This window comes from Heterodontus francisci, chromosome 4 (assembly GCF_036365525.1).
Source record: "Heterodontus francisci isolate sHetFra1 chromosome 4, sHetFra1.hap1, whole genome shotgun sequence".
NCBI lineage: Eukaryota > Metazoa > Chordata > Chondrichthyes > Heterodontiformes > Heterodontidae > Heterodontus > Heterodontus francisci.
In genome coordinates, this window is record NC_090374.1 from 77,112,615 (window position 1) to 77,134,391 (window position 21,777).

Below are 21,777 nucleotides of genomic sequence, written 5' to 3' on the forward strand. Positions count from 1 at the left end.
TGCAACAGCTGCCTATGGTTCTAACCAAGGTGTCCCAACTACTGTTTGTGCAATGGACTAGTACCCTACCAGGCTTCCCTTCAGAAGGGAGCAAAGGAATGAGCAATAAGTCTTTCTTACAACTTCTGAGACAGGTTAAGTTTTTGGAGAATGTACAACAATGTAATAACAACCTCTTGGTAATGTGGAGGCAATTTCATAATTGCTGTACGCTATGGAGCAGGTAGCAACTTCACATCCATCTGCAGGAGAGCACCTGATGATGGACACTAAGTCCAGCAGTACAGGATTTTCATGTCTGTTTTAGATATTCTCTAGTTACAGCAGTGCTAGTTTCTCCTTTAATTGGCGTGAGTGTCTTTTACTCAGGAGTGTGCTACACTGCCCAATATCTAGCTATACAATAGGATAACTTCGAGGTGTAGTAATAGATCTAATTGTAATGTCATGTCACTTGCATGTATTCTCATGTGCTGCTTCAATACTTTTGAAGACAGAAATGTTTGGTAAGACAAGGCTAGGAATGACTGTTAAGCTGTTCTTCTCTCCCCCCGCCGCCCCCCCCCCCCCCCCACCCCAAGAAAGTAAGTGAGCATACAGGGTAACAGTCAAAGCAAATTCCACTTAATCTCATGTAATGGGGAATTCATCCTATATTTTATTGTAGATTTTTGACATTAGAATGGATGTAAAATAGCTACATTCCCTGAATGCTTTATTCTCCTCCTCAGTGGTTTGGTAACCTGGTAACTATGGAATGGTGGAACGACATTTGGTTAAATGAAGGATTCGCCACTTTCATGGAATTTTTTTCCCTTGAAAAAATATTCCCTGAACTCCAAGTGGTAAGTGAAATAAATTTTAACTTGTGTTTCATCTTGTTATTTTTAAGGGCTTTTTGTTATCGTGAATGGCGAAGATGTTGTGTTGAGAATCTTTTCAATCTTCCCCATAACTACAGTTCATGTGTGGAGCTGGGTGTGGTCTATATTAAAGCTAAAGGAGGTACAGGGATATAATTCTTGCATCCCAGTGTCTTGTTTACAAAAATAAAGGCTTGTAATGCATTCTAGCAGTCTAAAAAATGTTAGTGTGGCTAAGCAACAACCTGCTCTTGGAATCTAGCTCTTGACCATCTGGTTAGGAGGCAGGCAGTCTGTACAACTGTGCTGCTTCTATCAGTGTGACACTGAGGCCAATTCATTTGAAAATGATTGTCCATCTCTCTGAGAAGGAGAGGTGATTGCTAATTCTCAATAGCACTCAGCTCTGTTGATCCTGTTGGCAAAATAACTGGCACTTCATTACTGGTCAAAGTAGCTGATCTACCTGCTTACAACTCCCCATGCACCCACCTGAACCTGCCACAATGATAGCTAACCTCGAAATGCTCCACAACTCCAACAATATGCTGTCAAACTACAGAGATAAGTGCTGATGGAAGTATGTAATCCTCTCCGGTCGTGCCAATGGCAACCTCAGCAGCACTGCCCTCCATGGCGCTGCCAACTTGAAAGCAGTGGAGCCAGACTGCTTAACAGCACGGGAAAGGAAGGAGAAATGAGGCTGTGCTTTCAAAATTCAGAGCAGAAGTCAGCAGTGCACTTTGGAAACTCTCAAATAGACACCAGGTTCCATTTTTGTTGGAATCTAAAAACTTTGTGGACAAATGTGTTATGTGAGAGAAGGGCCATAGAATTAATAATGGTTAGCCCTCTGGTTTGAATCACATTTTCTTTTCTCCCAGGAGTAGAAGTTTGGAAAGGATACCCAAAGTCAATAGTTGAAACATAGATAGAGGTTTGACTATTCCATGGAGAAATGAATATTTTAATGTAGTAATAATGATTTCTCAATTGCTGCAAAGATGGAAATTATACCATCTTTGGTAAGCAATCAATCCAGGCTGAATAATGTTGGATGAAAGGTCAGATAGATGTTGTGATTTGGGGTGCGTGGAAGAAGGGGTCAAGCAAAGGCGGAAGATGTTCAAAGGATTAAATAGTAGGATGCATGTAAAGACAAATTGTATATCGTGTAGAAGGAACAGACTTGACTCTCGGGCCTTTTCTTGTTCTGTGCTTTCTATATTTTGTGGTCACTGGAAACTGTAGAATAATTTTTTTAATGATCCCATGCATTCAGCAGAGGGCTTTACTCTAAAAGCATGGGTAGGGAATAGATTTGCAATATAGTATGACTAATTTTCTAACCTGGAATTACATTATGTAATGCTTTTTACTGTGGCATCAGATCTCTCCATTTGTCATCTTATATTTCTGCTTTTTTTAAAAAAAAAGGTATTTGTTGAAAATGCTGGAAGATACCGCATCTCCTTTCAATAGCTTGTATATTACAGAATACAGTATTTAGTCTGATTTTCAGATAGAGTAGTCCATATAGTACTTATAATCATTGCATGTAGAATAAAAGCTAGTTGGAGAGGCAATCAATTCCTTTTAATTTTTCTGGTTTGTTTGCAGGCTGACCAATTTTTGCAAACTCGTTTCAATGCAATGGAGAAGGATTCAATGAATACGTCCCACCCTCTCTCCACTCCAGTTGAAACTGCTGAACAAATTGAAGAAATGTTCGATTCAATTTCATATGAAAAGGTACTTAAGTAAAGCCCTTTTTTATATTAAAGTTGTGCACAAATATAGGTTTGCCTCCAGGTGGCAAGAAGTTCACATCCAGTGATTCTACATGTGGAACATTCTAGTGTGGCTGGATATCGATGGGAGTGGTAGCAAAGTATTACTTCACAGGCAGGGAGAGATTAGAAGTCAATTTGTAATGCCCTTCATTGACCTCCAGTTGTCCCTGGCCAGTTGTTGAACAGCAGATCCATGTATTCAAATCACTGTTTGAAGTGACTCCCATTAAGCAACCTCACTGACGTGTTTGATTCTGGGATGAGTTCCACATCCTAATCACAGCTATTTGGAGGGGTAGAGCTGTCACTGGGCCTGGGATTCTTCCAATCGGATTCTAGACAACCCTAGAAACCAGTGAACCAGGGTGATCAGAGTGGGACAAGCAGCAGAAAGCAGCTTGAGTGGATCCTGAAGAGTTGGTTCTGTTAACCTGTGCCTAAGATCTCTGGACTTGGGCAAGTGGGTTGTGTCTCAGTGGAAGAGTGTGCATTCCAAATTGGGCAAACAAAAATCCAACGTGTGGTTGCCTATCTAAATAGCTTGATTTGGTGAAACCTAAAATATGATGGTTTTTTGTCAATTCTGTACTCAACATTTTCAATATTGCCCCCCCCTCCCCCCACCCCCCTCACCCCACAACAAACACTGGCCTCCTGTGCACTAAATAAACTAAACTTCATCCAGAACTCTGCTGCATGCACTGAGGTAAATAGGATTTTATTCAGACCAATCTCCACTGGCACCCTGTTCCTTACTGCATCAATTTTTGTTCTGATTTTCAGTTTGCTTTGCAGCCTTGACCCCTTTAACTGTTGCACTTTCCTCAAACCACCTCCTCCAGTCTTGCATCCCTGCCTGTACCCTCTGCTTTAGTCAATAGTAGTACTTTGGCCTTTACGTCAGAAGGTTGTGGGTTTGAGCCCTATTCTAGGACTTGAACACATTATCTCGGCTGACATCTCAGTGTAGTACTCAGAGAGTACTATATTGTCTGAGAGATGAGACATTAAACTGAGGCCCTGATTTCCTGCTCAGGATGTAAAAGATCCAATGGCAATATTTGGGAACAGCTGAGGATTTTGTCTGATGTCCTCGCCAATGTTTGCTCTCGACCAGCAACACCAAAAAGAAAATGTACCTGGTCATTCATCATAATTTGTGAATTCACACAAGTTCCCACACTCAAACTTTGAGTTTAAGCCCCTTATTGCTACGTTTGTTCCCACTGTTAAAATCATTGTTAAAACTCAGTTGAAATGAATTTTTGACACCTAACCACCATGTATTTGTGCTCAGGTCTAACATCCAACTGTGAATCCTCTGGCACATTTGATGGGGTTAATGAGTTGCTGCTGTGGCTACATTTAACTGCAGTCAGCCCTTGAAATGCAGCATCGTTTTTGAGTTTGTTTAAAATCAGATGTTGACCAATAATGCCTCTCAGCTGTTTGGCATAACTGGTTTAAAAAGCCAGATTAATTTTAACTGATTTCATGCACAAGCTCTGACTGATGCTGATCCTTCACTGGCTATTTCAGAGCCAGTGAAAGTAAAAGTTAACATCCCTCATTAAAAAGTTTTTTTAAAATTCATTCATGGGATGTAGGCGTCACTGGCTATGCCAGCATTTATTGCCCATCCCTAATTGCCCTTGAGAAGGTGGTGGTGAGCTGTCTTCTTAAACCGCTGCAGTCCATGTGAGATAGGTGCACCCACTGTGCTGTTAGGAAGGGAGTTCCAGGATTTTGACCCAGCGACAGTGAAGGAACAGCGATATAGTTCCAAGTCAGGATGGTGTGTGACTTGGAGGGGAACTTGCTGGTGGTGATGTTCCCATGCATCTGCTGCTCTTGTCCTTCGAGGTGTTAGAGGTCATGGGTTTGGAAGGTGTAATTTGATGTATTTATAAATTATTACATCACTCACTCCCAGTCAATCAGATGCAAAGTTTGTCTGTTTGAGATACCCTTATCCAAATCATTTGAAATGTTTTTGAGCTCAGATTACAACCTTAGGTTACACAATTAGAAACAGCTGCCATCTGCTGGGAACAAAGGACAAAGCTTTAAAGATCCGACCTGGTTGATATGCATCACGCTTCGAAGTGTTAATGCGTACAAAAGCTTTATTCGGTCTAAGCTTTATTATATATTGTTTGACCTTTCAATTTCCCAGGACAGTTGCAGTGTGGGTGAATGAGAAAGATGAATTTCTGCTGTAGGTGGAATTAAAAGGTCAACAGTAAGCTTGCTGTAACGAGGAAATGTGATCTCTTTCTCTTCTTCCCTCCCCGAGGATATCCTTGCATCTACTTTTCCACATCTCCTTGTCAGTAAATACCAGCAATAGTGGAAGTGCTGAAGACACTAGTCTTCAGACCAACCTTGGTTGAATTCCAACTTGATCCTAGGCATTCAGGTCATTTGTTTTACTTTCTACTTCTCCCCCCACCCCCCCAATCCTGTTTTCTTTCCTTTCTCCTTTTCCTGGAGATACTGACTCTTGTTAATCTATGATTTTATGGGTGCAGTAGCCCTCCAGTACCTTTCCTAAATAGTCATTCTATGCATTCTTGCCTGGAAATGGATTGCTAGCAGACAGCGGAGGGCCTCACCATGCCCATACCCATACGCTTCCAGATGGGTTCATTGGACAGTACTTTTCAGCTGACCTTGTCTTTTTTTAATGTACCTTCCCCCAGCCTATATTAAATATAGGATTATATAAACATTATAATCATGAAAGTATCTTTTAGACATTTACTTATTGGATTTTAACATCTTTTGAGTCATTACCCCCCCATAAACTTGTATAAAGTAGTTGCAATTAATTCTGAGCAACTCTGACATAAAGTAGTATTCCTGCAGCTCATTGAATTGCTAACATAGCAATTCTGTTGCTAGCAATATACTAGGCAGGGGTATTTTAGCAACAACTTTCAAAGATTGAACTGCATGTTGTCCTATCACAGCAACTGTTTTCAATGTAGCAAACCTGACTGGCTGCATGGTCCCACCCATTTGCAATCTAACACTTCTTGGGTTGTGTGTGATATAAAGGCAGCCAAGTCCTCTGTTTCATGTCTCATCCCTGGGTACTGCAGTGGTGTGCCAGTCTAGATCATGTGCTTTAAACTGTGGGGTGTTGCTTGAATACATGACCTTCTAACTAAAGCAGGCCCTTAAAGTAAGGTAGATAAAGTACTAGGACCTGGCTGTACATTTGAAAATCCAGAAGAAAGTTGAAGAAATAGCAAATGTCCTTACTATAGCTTTCCATAATGTTGTGTCAAATGACTGGAGGAGGAAAAGTTTCTCTGCTCCACTTCACAAAAAGGAGACGAGGATAAGCTCGGAAATGATAAGCCAGTTAGTAATACTTTCCTTCGTTGGTAAACTACTAGAGTCTATATTGTGAGGTAAAATTATTAAGAAACGACATTGGATGTGGTTTACATGGATTTTCAAAATTTATTAGATCATAACAGAATTATGGCAAAGATAATAGCACATGGAATTGGAGAATCTTTCCACATGGATATGCACATGGTTGGAGGGCAGAAAGCAAAGCATAGCATGAAAACCAGTCTCTTTGACTGGGAAATATGGTGAGTGGTATTTCACAGGATCATGGTGTGGGGCGGTGGGGGGGGAGGGGTGGTGTTGTCTATGTTTTGGACATTCCTACCTACTGTGTGCATGAGTAATTTGAACTTGGGAATTGAGGGGGAAACTATTGAAATTTGCTGACAAAGGCAAGTTTGTTGGGTTGGGGTGGGGAGTGGATATGGCATATTGTGGCACAGATCATAAAGGCTGCAGGATGAACAGGTTGGTGACCTATTAAGTCTTACATTTTGAAAGTAAGGATAGGGAAATGAAATGAACATTTAATAGTTTAAATTTATATGGGTTAAAGGAGCGAAGAGACTGGTGTGCAAAAGCACAAGTCATAGTAATGCAAGTAGATAAGATTATAACAGCAAAACTATCTAGAGGCATAGAATATGCAAGCAAGAAGGATCGTGTTGAATTTGTACAAGACTTCATTTAAGTCTCCGTATTATGTCTTGGAAATTCTGTATGATTATGATAAGCCAATATTTTGTTTTGACTAGTTGGTTGAACAACATTTAGAGGGTACAAATTTAAAAGAATCGCCAAAGAAATTAAGGGGAAGATTAGAATAAGAAATAAGGGTGTGTAAATTTTTCTAGTGCAAACAGTCCAAAAGTTATTTTAAAATGGAATTAGATAATTGGTTGGAAAAGTTGTATATTGGCATCGGAAGTGAACAGGAGAACAGGATTGAAACAGATAGATCATTTGGAGAAAGATCATATGGGCGGCACAGTGGCGCAGTGGTTAGCACCGCAGCCTCACAGCTCCAGTGACCCGGGTTCAATTCTGGGTACTGCCTGTGTGGAGTTTGCAAGTTCTCCCTGTGTTTGCGTGGGTTTCCTCCGGGTGATCCGGTTTCCTCCCACATGCCAAAGACTTGCAGGTTGATAGGTAAATTGGCCATTAGCAATTGCCCCTAGTGTAGGTAGGTGGTAGGGAAATAGAGGGACAGGTGGGAATGTGGTAGGAATATGGGATCAGTGTAGCATTAGTAAAAAAAAAAATGGGTGGTTGATGGTCGGCACAGACTCGGTGGGCCGAAGGGCCTGTATCAGTGCTGTATCTCTTAAAAAAAAAACACTAAAAAAAGAGTGCAGACTTAATGGGTTGAATGGCTTGTTTGTGCTAGAACATTCTGTGGTCCTGTATGTCACGACTGGTAAACAGTTTTTAAACATGTGCACAAACAAGATAAGGGAAAGATCACTGCAAGTGGCTTTTTAAATTCATTCTAGGGATGTGGGTGTCATGCGCAATTTATCGCCCATTGCTAGTTGCTCTGAAAAGCTGGTGATACAACTGAGTGGCACCATAAATGCTTTCATTAGTACGATTATAAATTTTAGGTGATGCACCAGCCTCACAATATGGCCAGGGTTCAGAAGCTATGCTATTGCTGACAGTCCTTGTGTAGAGAAAGGCCTTAAAGTAAACAACACTGCAGCTGGCTCATTTGCATCTTTCAGGAAAATTGTCATTTAAATCTCCAACTGAATTTCCATATTGAATTACTTTGCTGTCAGTTGCATAAACTGTTAGTCAAAAATTAAAGCAGAAACATTCAAGTGTCTACAAACCACAAATGAGATTATAAAAGCAAAATACTGCAGATGCTGGAAATCTGAAATAAAAACAAGAAATGCTGGAAATACTTAGCAGGTCTGGCAGCATCAGTGGAGAGAGAAGCAGAGTTAACATTTCAGGTCAGTGACCCTTCATCAGAACTGACACATATTAGAAATGTGAAAGGTTATAAGCAAGTAAAGCGGGGATGGGGTAAGAGATAACAAATGAGAAGGTGTTGATAGGACAAAGTCACAGAGAATAACTGACCAGAAGGTCATGGAACAAAGACAAACGGTATGTTAATGGTGTGTTGAAAGACAGAGCATTTAGTATATTCGCTGCTCACAATGTGGTCTCCTCTACATTGGGGAGACCAAACGCAGACTGGGTGATCGCTTTGCGGAACACCTCTGCTCAGTCCAAAAGCATGACCCCGACTCTCCGGTTGCTTGCCATTTCAACACCCTCCCCCGCTGCTCTCATGCTCACATCTCTGTCCTGGGATTGCTGCAGTGTTCCAGTGAACACCAACACAAGCTCAAGGAACAACACGTCATTTACCAATTAGGTACGCTACAGCCTGCCAGACTGAACATTGAGTTCAATAATTTCAGAGCATGATGGGGCCCCCCCTTTTTGTTTTTAGTTATTTTCTTTTTCTTTTTTATTTGGTTATTTTATTTTAGTTTGTTTCTACTGTGCCTACCCACTTTTTTTTTAAATGTTTGTGCTTGGAGCCAGGGTTCATTTTACAGTCAATTGACACCCTCTCTGTACTAACGCTTTGTCTTTCAGCACACCATTAACATACCCTTTGCCTTTGTTCCGTGACCTTCTGGTCAGTTATTCTCTGTGACCTTATCCTATCAACACCTCTTTTGTTATCTCTTGACCTACCCCTGCTTTACTTTCTTAAAAACTTTTACATTTCTAATATTTGTCAGTTCTGATGAAGGGTCACTGACCTGAAATGTTAACTCTGCTTCTCTCTCCACAGATGCTGCCAGACCTGCTGAGTATTTCCAGCATTTCTTGTTTTTATTATCACAAATGAGATTATATTGCTTTGAGCCTGCAACTGCTAGAGAGAAATGTGTAATTCTGTAAAATCCAAATGCTTCAGACTCAACTATTTGCATTTCAAGAAAGATATTCAAAATTAACAATCTTTTCCCTTTCTCCTTCAGGGAGCTTCCATTCTGTTGATGCTGAAGGACCTCCTTAGCGAAACAGTTTTCCAGGAAGGAATTGAGAGATACTTGAATGAACATAAGTATAAGAACACTAAAAATGAAGACTTGTGGAACAGCATTGCTAAAGTATTTATCCTAATCTTAATGCTTATTGTAAATTCAGACTAGAATTTTTGATCTTTTTCGGTGCAGTAGTAGATAGTCACACGAAAGAATGGCCTAGAATTTGCTGCCAAAGTTACAGCAAGTTTAATGGTGCTCTCCATTATTAATGTTTAAATCATCCAAGAACTTGTGGTGAGGAAGAGAGACCCCATTAATTGCAAAGCTTGACAATTTGCACCACTCTGCTGTTAGCTTTGCAAAAACGGCAACTTGTCCTCGACCTCTCCGTGAGTTTTATGAAGTTGCTGCATTTGCGAATGAAGTGCCAGTTACACACTCTGCAGAAAGTTAGGGCTGCTACTTAACAGCATAAGTATCTTTTTAATACTTATATTTCTGCAATGCTAATCAGCCTTTATGTCCCAGAAAGGGAATGTGGGGAGACCAAACGCAGACTAGGTGACTGCTTTGCGGAACACCTCCGCTCAGTCCGAAAACATGACCCCGAGCTTCCGGTTGCTTGCCATTTCAACACTCCCCCCTGCTCTCATGCTCACATCTCTGTCCTGGGATTGCTGCAGTGTTCCAGTGAATATCAACGCAAGCTCGAGGAACAGCATCTCATTTACAGATTAGGCACACTACAGCCTGCCGGACTGAACATTGAGTTCAATAATTTCAGAGCATGACGGGCCCCCTATTTTACTTTTATTTTTAGTTTTTTTCCTTTTTTCTTTTTTAATGATTTTTTTTGTGTTTATTTTATTTTATCTTAGTTTGTTCCGTTTGCCTACCCACTTTTTTCATGTTTGTGCTTGTGGCTGTTCAGTTTTCAGTCCATTAACACCCTATCTGTACTAATGCTTTGTCTTTCAACACACCATTAACATATCGTTTGCCTTTGCTCCATGACCTTCTGGTGATCTTGTCCTTTCTACACCTTCTTTGTTATCTCTTGCCCCATCCCCGCTTTACTTGCTTATAACCTTTCACATTTCTAATATCTGCTAGTTCTGAAGAAGGGTCACTGACCTGAAATGTTAACTCTGCTTCTCTCTCCACAGATGCTGCCAGACCTGCTAAGTATTTCCATCATTTCTTGTTTTTACCCCTGTGCTCACCTTGGCTCTCAGTCTGGCAGTGACGGATTTTAAAATTCTCATGGCCTCTTCCCTTCCTATCTCTATTCCCTTCCATGTAACTACAAACTTCTGATCTTTGTGCTCCTCCAATTCTAACTTCTTAACACATCCCGTATTTTTACTGCTGTACCGTTGATGTGTGTGCTTTTAGCTGCTTAAGCTCTGGAATTCTCTTCCTACACCTCTCCATCTCACAAGCTCTCTCCTTTTTTTAAGACACTGCTTAAAACCTATCCTCTTCAACCAAGCTTTTGGTCATCTGTTCTAGTAACTCCTTATGTGGCTCAGTGCCAAATTTGGTTTGATAATGCTCCTGTGAAATGGCTTGGACGTTTTGCAGTATTAAAGGTGTTATATAAATGCAAGTTGTTAGAAATTTTTAAAATTAAAACACAATCCATTTTTTCCTGTCTCCTTTATTCTCCTGCTTCACTAATTCAGTCACTCCCTGATTTGATGCTAATTTACCGACTTTAAATCACCCTCCTTCTGCATCGTTTTTTCCCTCAATTTTTAAATTCCATTGGTTAAGGATTTACATTGTTGGTCTCTAAGATTCCAGGTGTGCTGTTATCAGCTTGCACTTGCATCATCTGACATAGCAAAAACTTCAGCTAAGGGGTGAGGGGAAAAGTCAATTATTGGGACACACCTTGACATGCCCTGCTTCAGCAAATTCTGGGCCATTATTTAATAATCAGTTGTAGAGAATCTAAATGACAGTAGGTAAGAACTAAGCCATATCTGCATATGATTGTTCATGGTGCCTACTCAGGGATTTGGTAAATCAGATTGTAGTTTTCCACCTCTAGAAAGGTTATAGTAGTGTCGACAGGATTAAACTCTATAGTTTCCAATGGCTGGTAATGGTGACAAAATAAAGAAAATGTAGTTGTTTAGTTTGTAGCATCAAATACTCCTGCAGTATTTTCTCAGTTGAGGAAAGAAATCAATTAGTCATAGATTCATAGAGAGATACAGCACTGAAACAGGCCCTTCGGCCCACTGAGTCTGTGCCGACCAACAACCACCCTTTTATACTAATCCTACATTAATCCCATATTCCCTACCATATCCCCACCATTCTCCTACCACTTACCTACACCAGGGGCAATTTACAATGGCCGATTTACCTATCAACTTGCAAGTCTTTGGCTGTGAGAGGAAACCGGAGCACCCGGCGGAAACCCACGCAGTCACAGGGAGAACTTACAGACTCCGCACAGGCAGTACTCAGAACTGAACCCGGTTCGCTGTAGCTGTGGTGCTAACTACTGCGCCACTGTGCTGCCCCAAATTGTATTTATATAGCGATATTCACATCCACAGACTATCCCAAAGGTCTTCATATAAAAGTAGTTACCTTTTGCAATTGCTGTTTGGTAGGGAAATGTGGCCACCAGTTTATCCCCTCCAAGGCTGTACAAACCAGTTCATTTCTTTTGGCGATAATTGAGGGCTAAATGTTGCTCCGGGCATAAAGGATAGCTCTCTTGTTCCTCTTTGGATAGTGCAGTTAAATCTTGCTGAACAGATAGATAGGACCTCACTTTAACATCTCACCTGAAAGACGACAGCACGGATGTGTGTCAGCTTGGATTATTTAGTGAAAAGCTCTGCAGAAAGGGCATGTGAAAAGGTTAAAGTACTGATGGTCATCTTGCGAGCTCTGTGGGGTGGGAGGGGTTAGAGTCATAGAGTCGTAAAGCATAGAAACAGGCCCTTCGGCCCACGGCGTCCATGCCGACCATAATGCCTATCGAGACTAATCCAATCTGCCTGCATTAATTCCATATCCCTCTATGCCCTGCTCATTCAAGTACCTGTCCAGATGCCTCTTAAATGTTGCTACTGTTCCTGCCTCCACCACCTCCTCAGGCAGCTCATTCCAGATACCCACTATTCTTTGTGTGCAAAATTTACCCCTTTGATCCCCTTTAAACCTCCTTCCTCTCACCTTAAATCTGTGCCCTCTAGTTTTAGTCACCCCTACCTTGGGAAACAGACTCTGGCTATCTACTCTATCTATGCCTCTCATAATTTTATATACCTCTATCATGTCCTCTCTCAGCCTCCTTCACTCCAGGGAAAACAGACCCAGCCTATCCAATCTCTAAAACCCAAGCCCTCCAAACCAGGCAGCATCCTTGTGAATCTTTTCTGCACCCTCTCTAGCTTAATCACATCTTTCCTGTAGTGTGGTGACCAGAACTGCACACAGTACTCCAAATGCGGCCTAACCAACGTCATGTACAACTGTAACATGACGTCCCAGCTCTTGTACTTAATGCCTCGGCCAATGAAGGCAAGCATGCCATACGCCTTCTTCACCACCCTGTCTGTCTGTGTTGCCACTTTCAGGGAACTTGCACCCTAAGGTCTCTCTGCTCAACACTCCCCAGGGCCCTGCCATTCACTGTATATGTCCTGCCCTGGTTTAACTTCGCAAAATGCATCACTTCACACTTGTCTGCATTAAATTTCATTTGCCAATCCCTTGCCCACTTTCCCAGTTGATCTATATCCTGTTGTAACCTTAGACAACCTTCTTCACTGTCCACTATACCACCAATTTTGGTGTCATTTACAAACTTACTAATCATGCTCCTTACATTCACATCCAAGTCATTAATATATATGACAAACAACAGAGGGCCCAGCACCGATCCCTGCGGCACACCACTGGTCACTGGCCTCCAATCTCAAAAACAACCCTCCACTACCACCCTCTGCTTCCTATCACCAAGCCAATTTTGTATCCAATTTGCTAGCTCACCCTGGATCCCATGTGTTCGAACCTTCTGGACCAGCCTACCATGCGGGACCTTGTCAAAGGCCTTGCTAAAGTCCATGTAGACAACGTCCATCGCCCTGCCCTCGTCAATCCTCTTGGTCACCTCCTCGAGAAACTCAATCAAATTCGTGAGACATGATTTCCTACGCACAAAGCCATGCTGACTATTCCTAATCAGACCATGCCTTTCCAGATGCATATTAATCCTGTCTCTCAGAATCCCTTTCAATAACTTTCCCACCACTGATGTAAGGCTCACCGGCCTGTAGTTCCCTGGCTTACCCCTGCTGCCTTTCTTAAATAAAGGCACAACATTAGCTATCCTCCAATCTTCTGGTACCTCACCCGTGGCTAACGATGATACAAAAATCTCTGCCAGCGCCCCAGCAATCTCCTCCCTTGCTTCCCATAGCATCCTAGGATACACCTGCCCATCTTTTTCTGACAGTCTATCCCATTTTAAATCTAGGAATTCTTTGCAATGTATTTGGAGGGAAAGTGGGAAATGTTCTATTCTTGAGTATTCTGATTTCATCCGTACTAATATTTCTGAAATTAAACACCACACCAATCATGAGTAGAAAGAAGTGGGCAGGAGTGTTAAATATTGTCATCTGCCCTGAGGTAAATGTCATCTAATTCACACATTCTGTTCAGATATTAAATCTTTTATGTTGAAGAGTTTAGGACTGCAGTAAGATGGTTGCCTGATAAAAATTCAACTGTGAAACCAACTCAACAATTCAAGATGAATTGCTTGAAGTTGAAATGCATCTCTTTCCTCACCCTCTTTGTCTTTCACCACCACCCACCCCTCTTCCCCCACCCCTCCCCAGAAAAAAATATGAATGGAAAAGATTAGAATGTCTCCTATATATTCCATCTTGTTAGCTGTTTTTCAGTAAACTGACCTTAGCTACAGTGACAGCAGAAGTGTTACAACTGCTCTGTACTCCTTGGCAGGGGAATGGGCCAAGCTTCCCGTTCCTTGCTGCTATCTAGCAAGCCATGTTGGAAATGTGCTTGTGCATATTTCATGTGAGGAAGGTATTGGGCTCATCTGTGATGCCTCCCATCCCAGTCGTATAGCCTGCTGATGCTAACAGTTGACTGTCATAAAGAATGGTAGTTTCTGCATGTGGAGCCATAAGTCTACATGAGTATCCCTCCTACAGGAGGGGACTGGTAAGGGGCTTAAAAAAGAAAGGAGGGAAAATATAGGGCTGAATTTTACTGGCCCCTCAATGCCGCGGGTCGCAACGCGGGGCCCGGTAAAATTCTGCAGGGAGAGGCCCGCCTGGACCCGCGACATTGAGAACGGCCCAATGCATATTACCAGCGGGGGAACCTTGATGCGGGCCCTTCATCGCCATTTGCAAATTAACATTAATAAGATGTAAATATACTTACCTGCAGGCGGAGTTCCAAGGCGAGAACCTGATGGGGAGGAGGAGAAATAAAATTTTCAGGTCGGGAGGGGTGGAGGAACGGGGAAATCAATTTTTATTGGTTGTGGGGATGGTGGGAAGGGGTTGTAGGCCAAATGTTAGAAGTTTGGGAGGTAAGATTCGGGTAGGGATAAAGGCATGTGTTGGTCATTTTGGGCATTGAAATGACCATTGTGGGGGGGTCTGGGGAAGGGCCATCCACATCTTTATTATTTTTTAATAAAAATGTAATAATACTGCACCTTTAAAAATTAAAAGTAATTCTAAGGGCTTAAAGCCCTTTAAAAATGGCACTGGACGCTGTTGCCGGGGACAGAGAGGCCACCCCCTCTACGTCGTCATGAGTGGCCGCTCCACCCCTGCATTTAAATGAGCACCAACACGTAATATTACGGGGGCTCCTCGGCGGTACCTCCGTGTCGGAAGGTCGCAGAGCTGAAAGCGCACCACCGTGGAACATAGCGCGCTGATAAAATTCAGGCCGTGGGAGTCTACTGGCTCCGTACACTAACATGGGTCTTCCTGGCTGCCAATTCTTGGTGAATTTAGCAGCTTTTTCTTCAGATTGCAACCCGTGTATTGGAATCCAGCAGTGCTAGCTTGAGTCTTGCATAGTCTGCAACCAACTTTTTGAACAGGCGAAGATCTGCACAGAAGGCAAATGAAAACCCCTTAGGAGATGTTAATCTTTAAGTACTTTGTAAAACAGGTCTGGATTGTAAAGTCTTTTTAATTTCTTTTGTAATTCTGTCACAGGCTTTAGCCATTACATATGAGAGAAAGCACTGTAAAGCCAAGACGATGATGCAGTCATTAGCATTATTGTGCATTATCAATACCAGAAACTCTGTTAAATAAACTTTATCCCAACAGAGCTTATTTCTTTAGTGTCGAAAATTTGGAACTTGAGGACTCCAGTTTCGTTCACAAATCTGCTTGATTTACTTTGTGTCTTTTTTTTATTTATAGCATTTATTAAATGACAACTATCGCATCAACAATTAGTCTTAGTACAAGCAATAAGTTAAACTAATAAATGCATTTTCTCTCTATTGTATGCTGCTGCTAGATAACTAATCCTTAGCTGAGTAATCTTGCTGTCTTTGGTCTAATCTCTCTGTATGTTGTATTTATTTCACAGGTTAAAAGTGTAGATTTAAATGTGAAAGAAATGATGAAAACTTGGACACTGCAAACGGGGTTCCCTGTGGTCACTGTCAAATTAGACACAACTGCTAATAAAATTCACCTCAGTCAAGAACGTTTCCTCAGGATCTCCATTTCAAAGGATCGATCGTCCTCACCTGATTCCAGGTACAACTGGTGCAATTCCTGAAAATTTTAGTGATCCTGAAAATTCACAATCTGTCTCCTGTCCTTGAGCTTTTCATGTCAAGAGTTTGTGTAAGGAACTTTTATTCAGTGTGATTCTAATTCCACTGCTGGTCTAATTTGGCCAGTAGAGGACTCAGCATTATGTTTCAATATCAGTGTTTCAAAACAAGCATCTCTGCCTCCTCCCAATAACATGCAGTAGTCTTGCTGGCAGAATAAAGCACATCAACACAGACAGGTTGAAGTGTTTACTCCACTTCCTCCATGATTGGAGATTTGGAAGATGAGGAAAGGAAGTTTGGTAGCACTACACTATTCTGTAAACTCCTGAAACTGGGTTTGAATCAGATCAGAAAGATGGTTTTCACCTCACCCTAATGACAGAAAAGAACCTACCTTCTCCACTCCATCTGCTGGAGTGTTGGCACACTCGCCGCCTCCTCAGCTTTGGAAGCTATGGCCTTCTACTGCTGTTGGTAGTTTTAGAGTCATAGACAGATACACCATGAAACAGGCCTTTCGGCCCACCGAGTCTGTACCGACTGTCAACCAACCATTTATACTCTTCTTTGGCTTCCTTATCTCGAAAGACAATGGGTAAGCAACTGGAGGTGGTCAGTGGTGTGTGGAGCAGCGCCAGGAGTGGCTATAAAGGCCAATTCTAGAGTGACAGGCTCTTCCACAGGTGCTGCAGAAAAATTTGTTTGTCGGGGCTGTTACACAGTTGGCTCTCCCCTTGCGCCTCTGTCTTTTTTCCTGCCAACTGCTAAGTCTCTTCGACTCGCCACACTTTAGCCCCGCCTTTATGGCTGCCCGCCAGCTCTGGCGAACGCTGGCAACTGACTCCCACAACTTGTGATCAATGTCGCAGGACTTCATGTCGCGTTTGCAGACGTCTTTAAAGCAGAGACATGGACGGCCGGTGGGTCTAATACCAGTGGCGAGCTCGCTGTACAATGTGTCTTTGGGGTTCCTGCCATCTTCCATGCGGCTCACATGACCAAGCCATCTCAAGCGCCGCTGACTCAGTAGTGTGTATAAGCTGGGGATGTTGGCCGCCTCGAGGACTTCTGTGTTGGAGATACGGTCCTGCCACCTGATGCCAAGTATTCTCCGGAGGCAGCGAAGATGGAATGAATTGAGACGTCGCTCTTGGCTGACATACGTTGTCCAGGCCTCGCTGCCATAGAGCAAGGTACTGAGGACACAGGCTTGATGCACTCGGACTTTTGTGTTCCGTGTCAGTGCGCCATTTTCCCACACTCTCTTGGCCAGTCTGGACATAGCAGTGGAAGCCTTTCCCATGCGCTTGTTGATTTCTGCATCTAGAGACAGGTTACTGGTGATAGTTGAGCCTAGGTAGGTGAACTCTTGAACCACTTGCAGAGCGTGGTCACCAATATTGATGGATGGAGCATTTCTGACATCCTGCCCCATGATGTTCGTTTTCTTGAGGCTGATGGTCAGGCCAAATTCATTGCAGGCAGCCGCAAACCTGTCAATGAGACTCTGCAGGCACTCTTCAGTGTGAGATGTTAAAGCAGCATCGTCAGCAAAGAGGAGTTCCCTGATGAGGACATTCCGTACTTTGGACTTCGCTCTTAGACGGGCAAGGTTGAACAACCTGCCCCCTGATCTTGTGTGGAGGAAAATTCCTTCTTCAGAGGACTTGAACGCATGTGAAAGCAGCAGGGAGAAGAAAATCCCAATAAGTGTGGGTGCGAGAACACAGCCCTGTTTCACGCCACTCAGGATAGGAAAGGGCTCTGATGAGGAGCCACCATGTTGAATTGTGCCTTTCATATTGTCAAGGAATAAGGTGATGATACTTAGTAGCTTTGGTGGACATCCAATCTTTTCTAGTAGTCTGAAGAGACCACGTCTGCTGACGAGGTCAAAGGCTTTGGTGAGATCAATGAAAGCAATGTAGAGGGGCATCTGTTGTTCGCGGCATTTCTCCTGTATCTGACGAAGGGAGAACAGCATGTCAACAGTCGATCTCTCTGCACGAAAGCCACATTGTGCCTCAGGGTAGACGCGCTCGGCCAGCTTCTGGAGCCTGTTTAGAGCGACTCGAGCAAAGACTTTCCCCACTATGCTGAGCAGGGAGATTCCACGGTAGTTGTTGCAGTCACCGCGGTCACCTTTGTTTTTATAGAGGGTGATGATATTGGCATCGCGCATGTCCTGAGGTACTGCATTTATACTAATCCTACATTAATCCCATATGTCCTACCACATCCCCACCTTCCCTCAATTCTCCTACCACCTACCTACACTAGGGGCAATTTACAATGGCCAATTTACCTATCAACCTGCAAGTCTTTGGCTGTGGGAGGAAACTGGAGCACCCGGCGGAAACTCATCCAATCACAGGGAGAACTTGCAAACTCCACACAGGCAGTACACAGAGCCGAACCCGGGTTGCTGGGGCTGTGAGGCTGCGGTGCTAACCACTGCGCCATTGTGCCGCCCCACGTGTATAAGCAGTTTATGCAGCCACAATAGCGATGAACATTCTTCCTTCAAGCTACTACTGCCTTTTAAAGCTTACAACAGCTCAGCAAATTCCTTCCGCTTATTGGTCAAGCACCAATGCTGGTATGAAAGTCCTGTACAGTCCTCAACCCCATCGTACAAATAGCCTGAGACTGGGAGCATGGGCAGGCTCCAGCACAGTCTAATCTGCTGGTAGAATCCTGTGCATATTGGCCTCTTCACCCACCCATCAAAATTTTACCTTCTGGAAATATAGAATCATAGAAATTTACAGCAGGGAAGGAGGCCATTTGGCCCATCGTGTCCATGCTGGCCAACAAGGAGCTATCCAGCCTGATCTCACTTTCCAGCTCTTGATCCATAGACTTGAAAGTTATGGCATTTCAAGTGCATATCCAAGTACTTTTTAAATGTTATGAGGCGTTTGCCTCTACCACCCTTTCAAGCAGTGAGTTCCAGATCTCCACCACCCTTCTGGGTTAAACAATTTCTCTTCAAATCCCCTCTAAACGTCTTACCTCTGAATCTAAATCTATGCCCCCTGGTTATGGACCCCTCAACCAGGGAAATCGGGCCTTCCTGTCCATTCTATCTAGACTCCTCATAATTTTATACACTTGAATCAGGTCTCCCCTCAGCCTCCTCTGTTCCAGTGAAAACAACCCGAGTCTATCCAATCTTTCCTCATAACTAAAATTCTCCAGTCCAGGCAACATCTTCGTAAATCTCTTCTGTATCCTCTTCACTGCAGTCACATCTTTCCTATAGTGCAGTGATCAGAACTGCATACAGTACTAGTCTACCCAGTGTTTTATTCAGCTCGAGCATAACCTCCCTGCTCTTATATTCTATGCCTCGGCTACTAAAGGCAAGTATTCCATATGGCTTCTTGACCACCTTATCTACCTGTCCAGCCACCTTCAGGGATTTGTGACCATGTATGCCAAGGTCCCCCTGTTCCTCTATAATTCTCAGTATCCTAACATTTATTGTGTTTTCCCTTGCCTTGTTAGCCTTCGCCAAATGCATTACGAAACTTCTCCGGATTGACCTCCATTTGCCTACCTGACTAGCCTATTGATAGCTTCCTGCAGTCTACAGCTTTCTTTTTTACTATCAACCAGACAGCCAATTTTTGTATCATCTGCAAACTTCTTAAACATAGTCCCTGCATTCAAGTCCAAATCATTGATATATACCATCAAAAGCAAGGGATCCAGTGCTGAGCCCTGTGGAACCCCACTGGAAACAGCCTTCCAATCACAAAAACGCCTTCGACTATTACCCTTTGCTTCCTGGCTCTGAGCCAATTTTGGATTCAACTTGCCACTTTGCCTTGGATCCCATGGATTTTTACTTTCGTGACCAGACTGCCACATGGGAGCTTATCAAAAGGCTACATCGAATCTTCTACCCTTATTGACCCTCCCTGTTACCTCCTCAAAAAAAAAAAATTGTCATTGGTTTATTAGCACTACCATCAACTCTACTTGTATATGTCTCCTGGGTTATTCACAGAAGTGCTGTCAGAGACTACCAGAATTCTAAGAGAATTAACTGCCCTACTCTCATTCAGTAAAGGTTTCTGTTTGAGTTTCAGATTAAGAAAGGTTATTATACCTGGTCTAGAAGTACTTCATGTTAATTTTAGATGACAAATCAGGAACATTTATTCTGTTATACCAACCGAAATTGCTCAAATTTCATCAAAAAAGTATAAAATGTTTGAATTGTAAAATGGGCAGTCTGCATCTTAAGCAGACAGAAAACCTTGAGTAGGAATAAATGGGTCATTTTTGGATTGGCAGCCTGTGACTAGTGGGGTACCTCGAAGATCTGTGCTTAGCCCCCAGTTATTCACAATTTAAATCAATGATTTGGTTGTGGGGATTAAATGTAATATTTACAAGTTTGTAGATGACACAAAACTAGGTGGAAGTGTGAGTTGTGAGGAGGATGCAAAGACACTTCAAGGGGATTTGGAGAGGCTAAGCGAGCGGGCAAAAATGTGGCAGATAGAATATAATGTGGAGAAATGTAAGGTTATATACTTTGTTAGGAAAAACAGAAATGCAGAGAATTTCTTAAATGGTGAGAGGCTTGGAAGTGTTGAATTTCAAGGGACTTGGGTGTTCTTGTTCATGAGCCACTGAAAGCTAACATACAGGTAGAGCAAGCAACTAAGAAGGCAAATGGTATGTTGGCCTTCATTACAAGAAGATTTGAGTATAGGGGTAAAGACGTCTTATTGCAATTATATAGAACCTTGGTGAGACCGCATCTGGAGTATTGTGTGCAGCTTTGGTCTCCTTACCGAAGGAAAGAAATACTAGCCATTGAGGGATGCAACGAAGGTTCACCAAACTAATTCCTGGAATGGAGGGATTGTCCTATGAGGAAAGAGTAAATAGACTGGGCCTTTATTCTCTGGAGTTTTGAAGAATGAGAGGTGATCTCATTCAAACATGCAAAATTCTTACAGGGCTCGACAGGGTTGATGCAGGAAGGCTGTTTCCCTTGGCTGGGGGAGTCCAGAACCAGGGGACACAGTCTCAGAATAAGGGGCAGGCTATTTAGGACTGAGATGAGGAAGAATTTCTTCACTCAGAGGGTGGTGAATCTTTGGAATCCTCCACCCCAGAGGGCTGTGGAGGCTCAGTCGTTGAGTATGTTCAAGACTAAGATCGATAGATTTCTACATATTAAAAACATCAAGGGATACGGGGATAGTACAGGCAAATGTTGAAGTTGAAGATCAGCCATGATCTCATTCAATGGCGGAGTGTGGTCGAGGGGCTGAATAGGCTACTCCTGCTGCTATTTCTTATGTTCATGCTGACAGACACACATATTAGGATGCTCCAGGGTTATGGTGGGTATGACATGATTTTTTAAAATAAATTTCAAGTTTCCAACATCTGTTTTGTTTACACAATATATTTCTCTAAAAATTACCAAAATGTTACTTTTTAAAACCAATTTTGGGTAGCTTTGCCAGCATTAATTTGTGGGATGTCCCATAATATGATTAAAATTGTTACAGTACTAATTGATACATTTAAGTGATCCTGACAGACTTTATAAGAACAAATCTAGAAATTTTTCATACAAACTTAAGAAAAACTAACTGGCCCAGCGCATCTGTCCTATCCAGACATACTTAAGCCAATTACACTTTTGACCCCTCTCTTTCTCACCCCCCCCCCAAAAACAAATCATGTGGCAGATTTCAGAAATTGGTGTCCAACCTTTCAGTAATTAAACAATCTCCAGGAGACTGAAATCTCACTATTCCCATCAATTCAGCAATGTATCCATTATCATTTGAAATAACTTCCCCTCAGGAATTAGTCCAGCTCCTTTTCTAAAGCATAATAAGTAATCTGTACTTGCCTCAGTGATCTGTTCCAGAGGACAA

General features: G+C 42.6%; 1 protein-coding gene across 1 annotated transcript in view; it reads left to right on the forward strand.

Annotated features, from left to right (window-relative positions):
- The window catches only part of lnpep (leucyl/cystinyl aminopeptidase), a 139,703-nt gene that overhangs the window by 81,116 nt on the left and 36,810 nt on the right, over positions 1-21,777 (forward strand). Inside the window, exons 7-10 of the mRNA XM_068029741.1 lie at positions 732-845; positions 2,484-2,615; positions 9,031-9,162; positions 15,667-15,839. Of these exons, the coding sequence (XP_067885842.1) occupies positions 732-845; positions 2,484-2,615; positions 9,031-9,162; positions 15,667-15,839 (551 nt within the window). The remainder of the gene's footprint in view (positions 1-731; positions 846-2,483; positions 2,616-9,030; positions 9,163-15,666; positions 15,840-21,777) is intronic.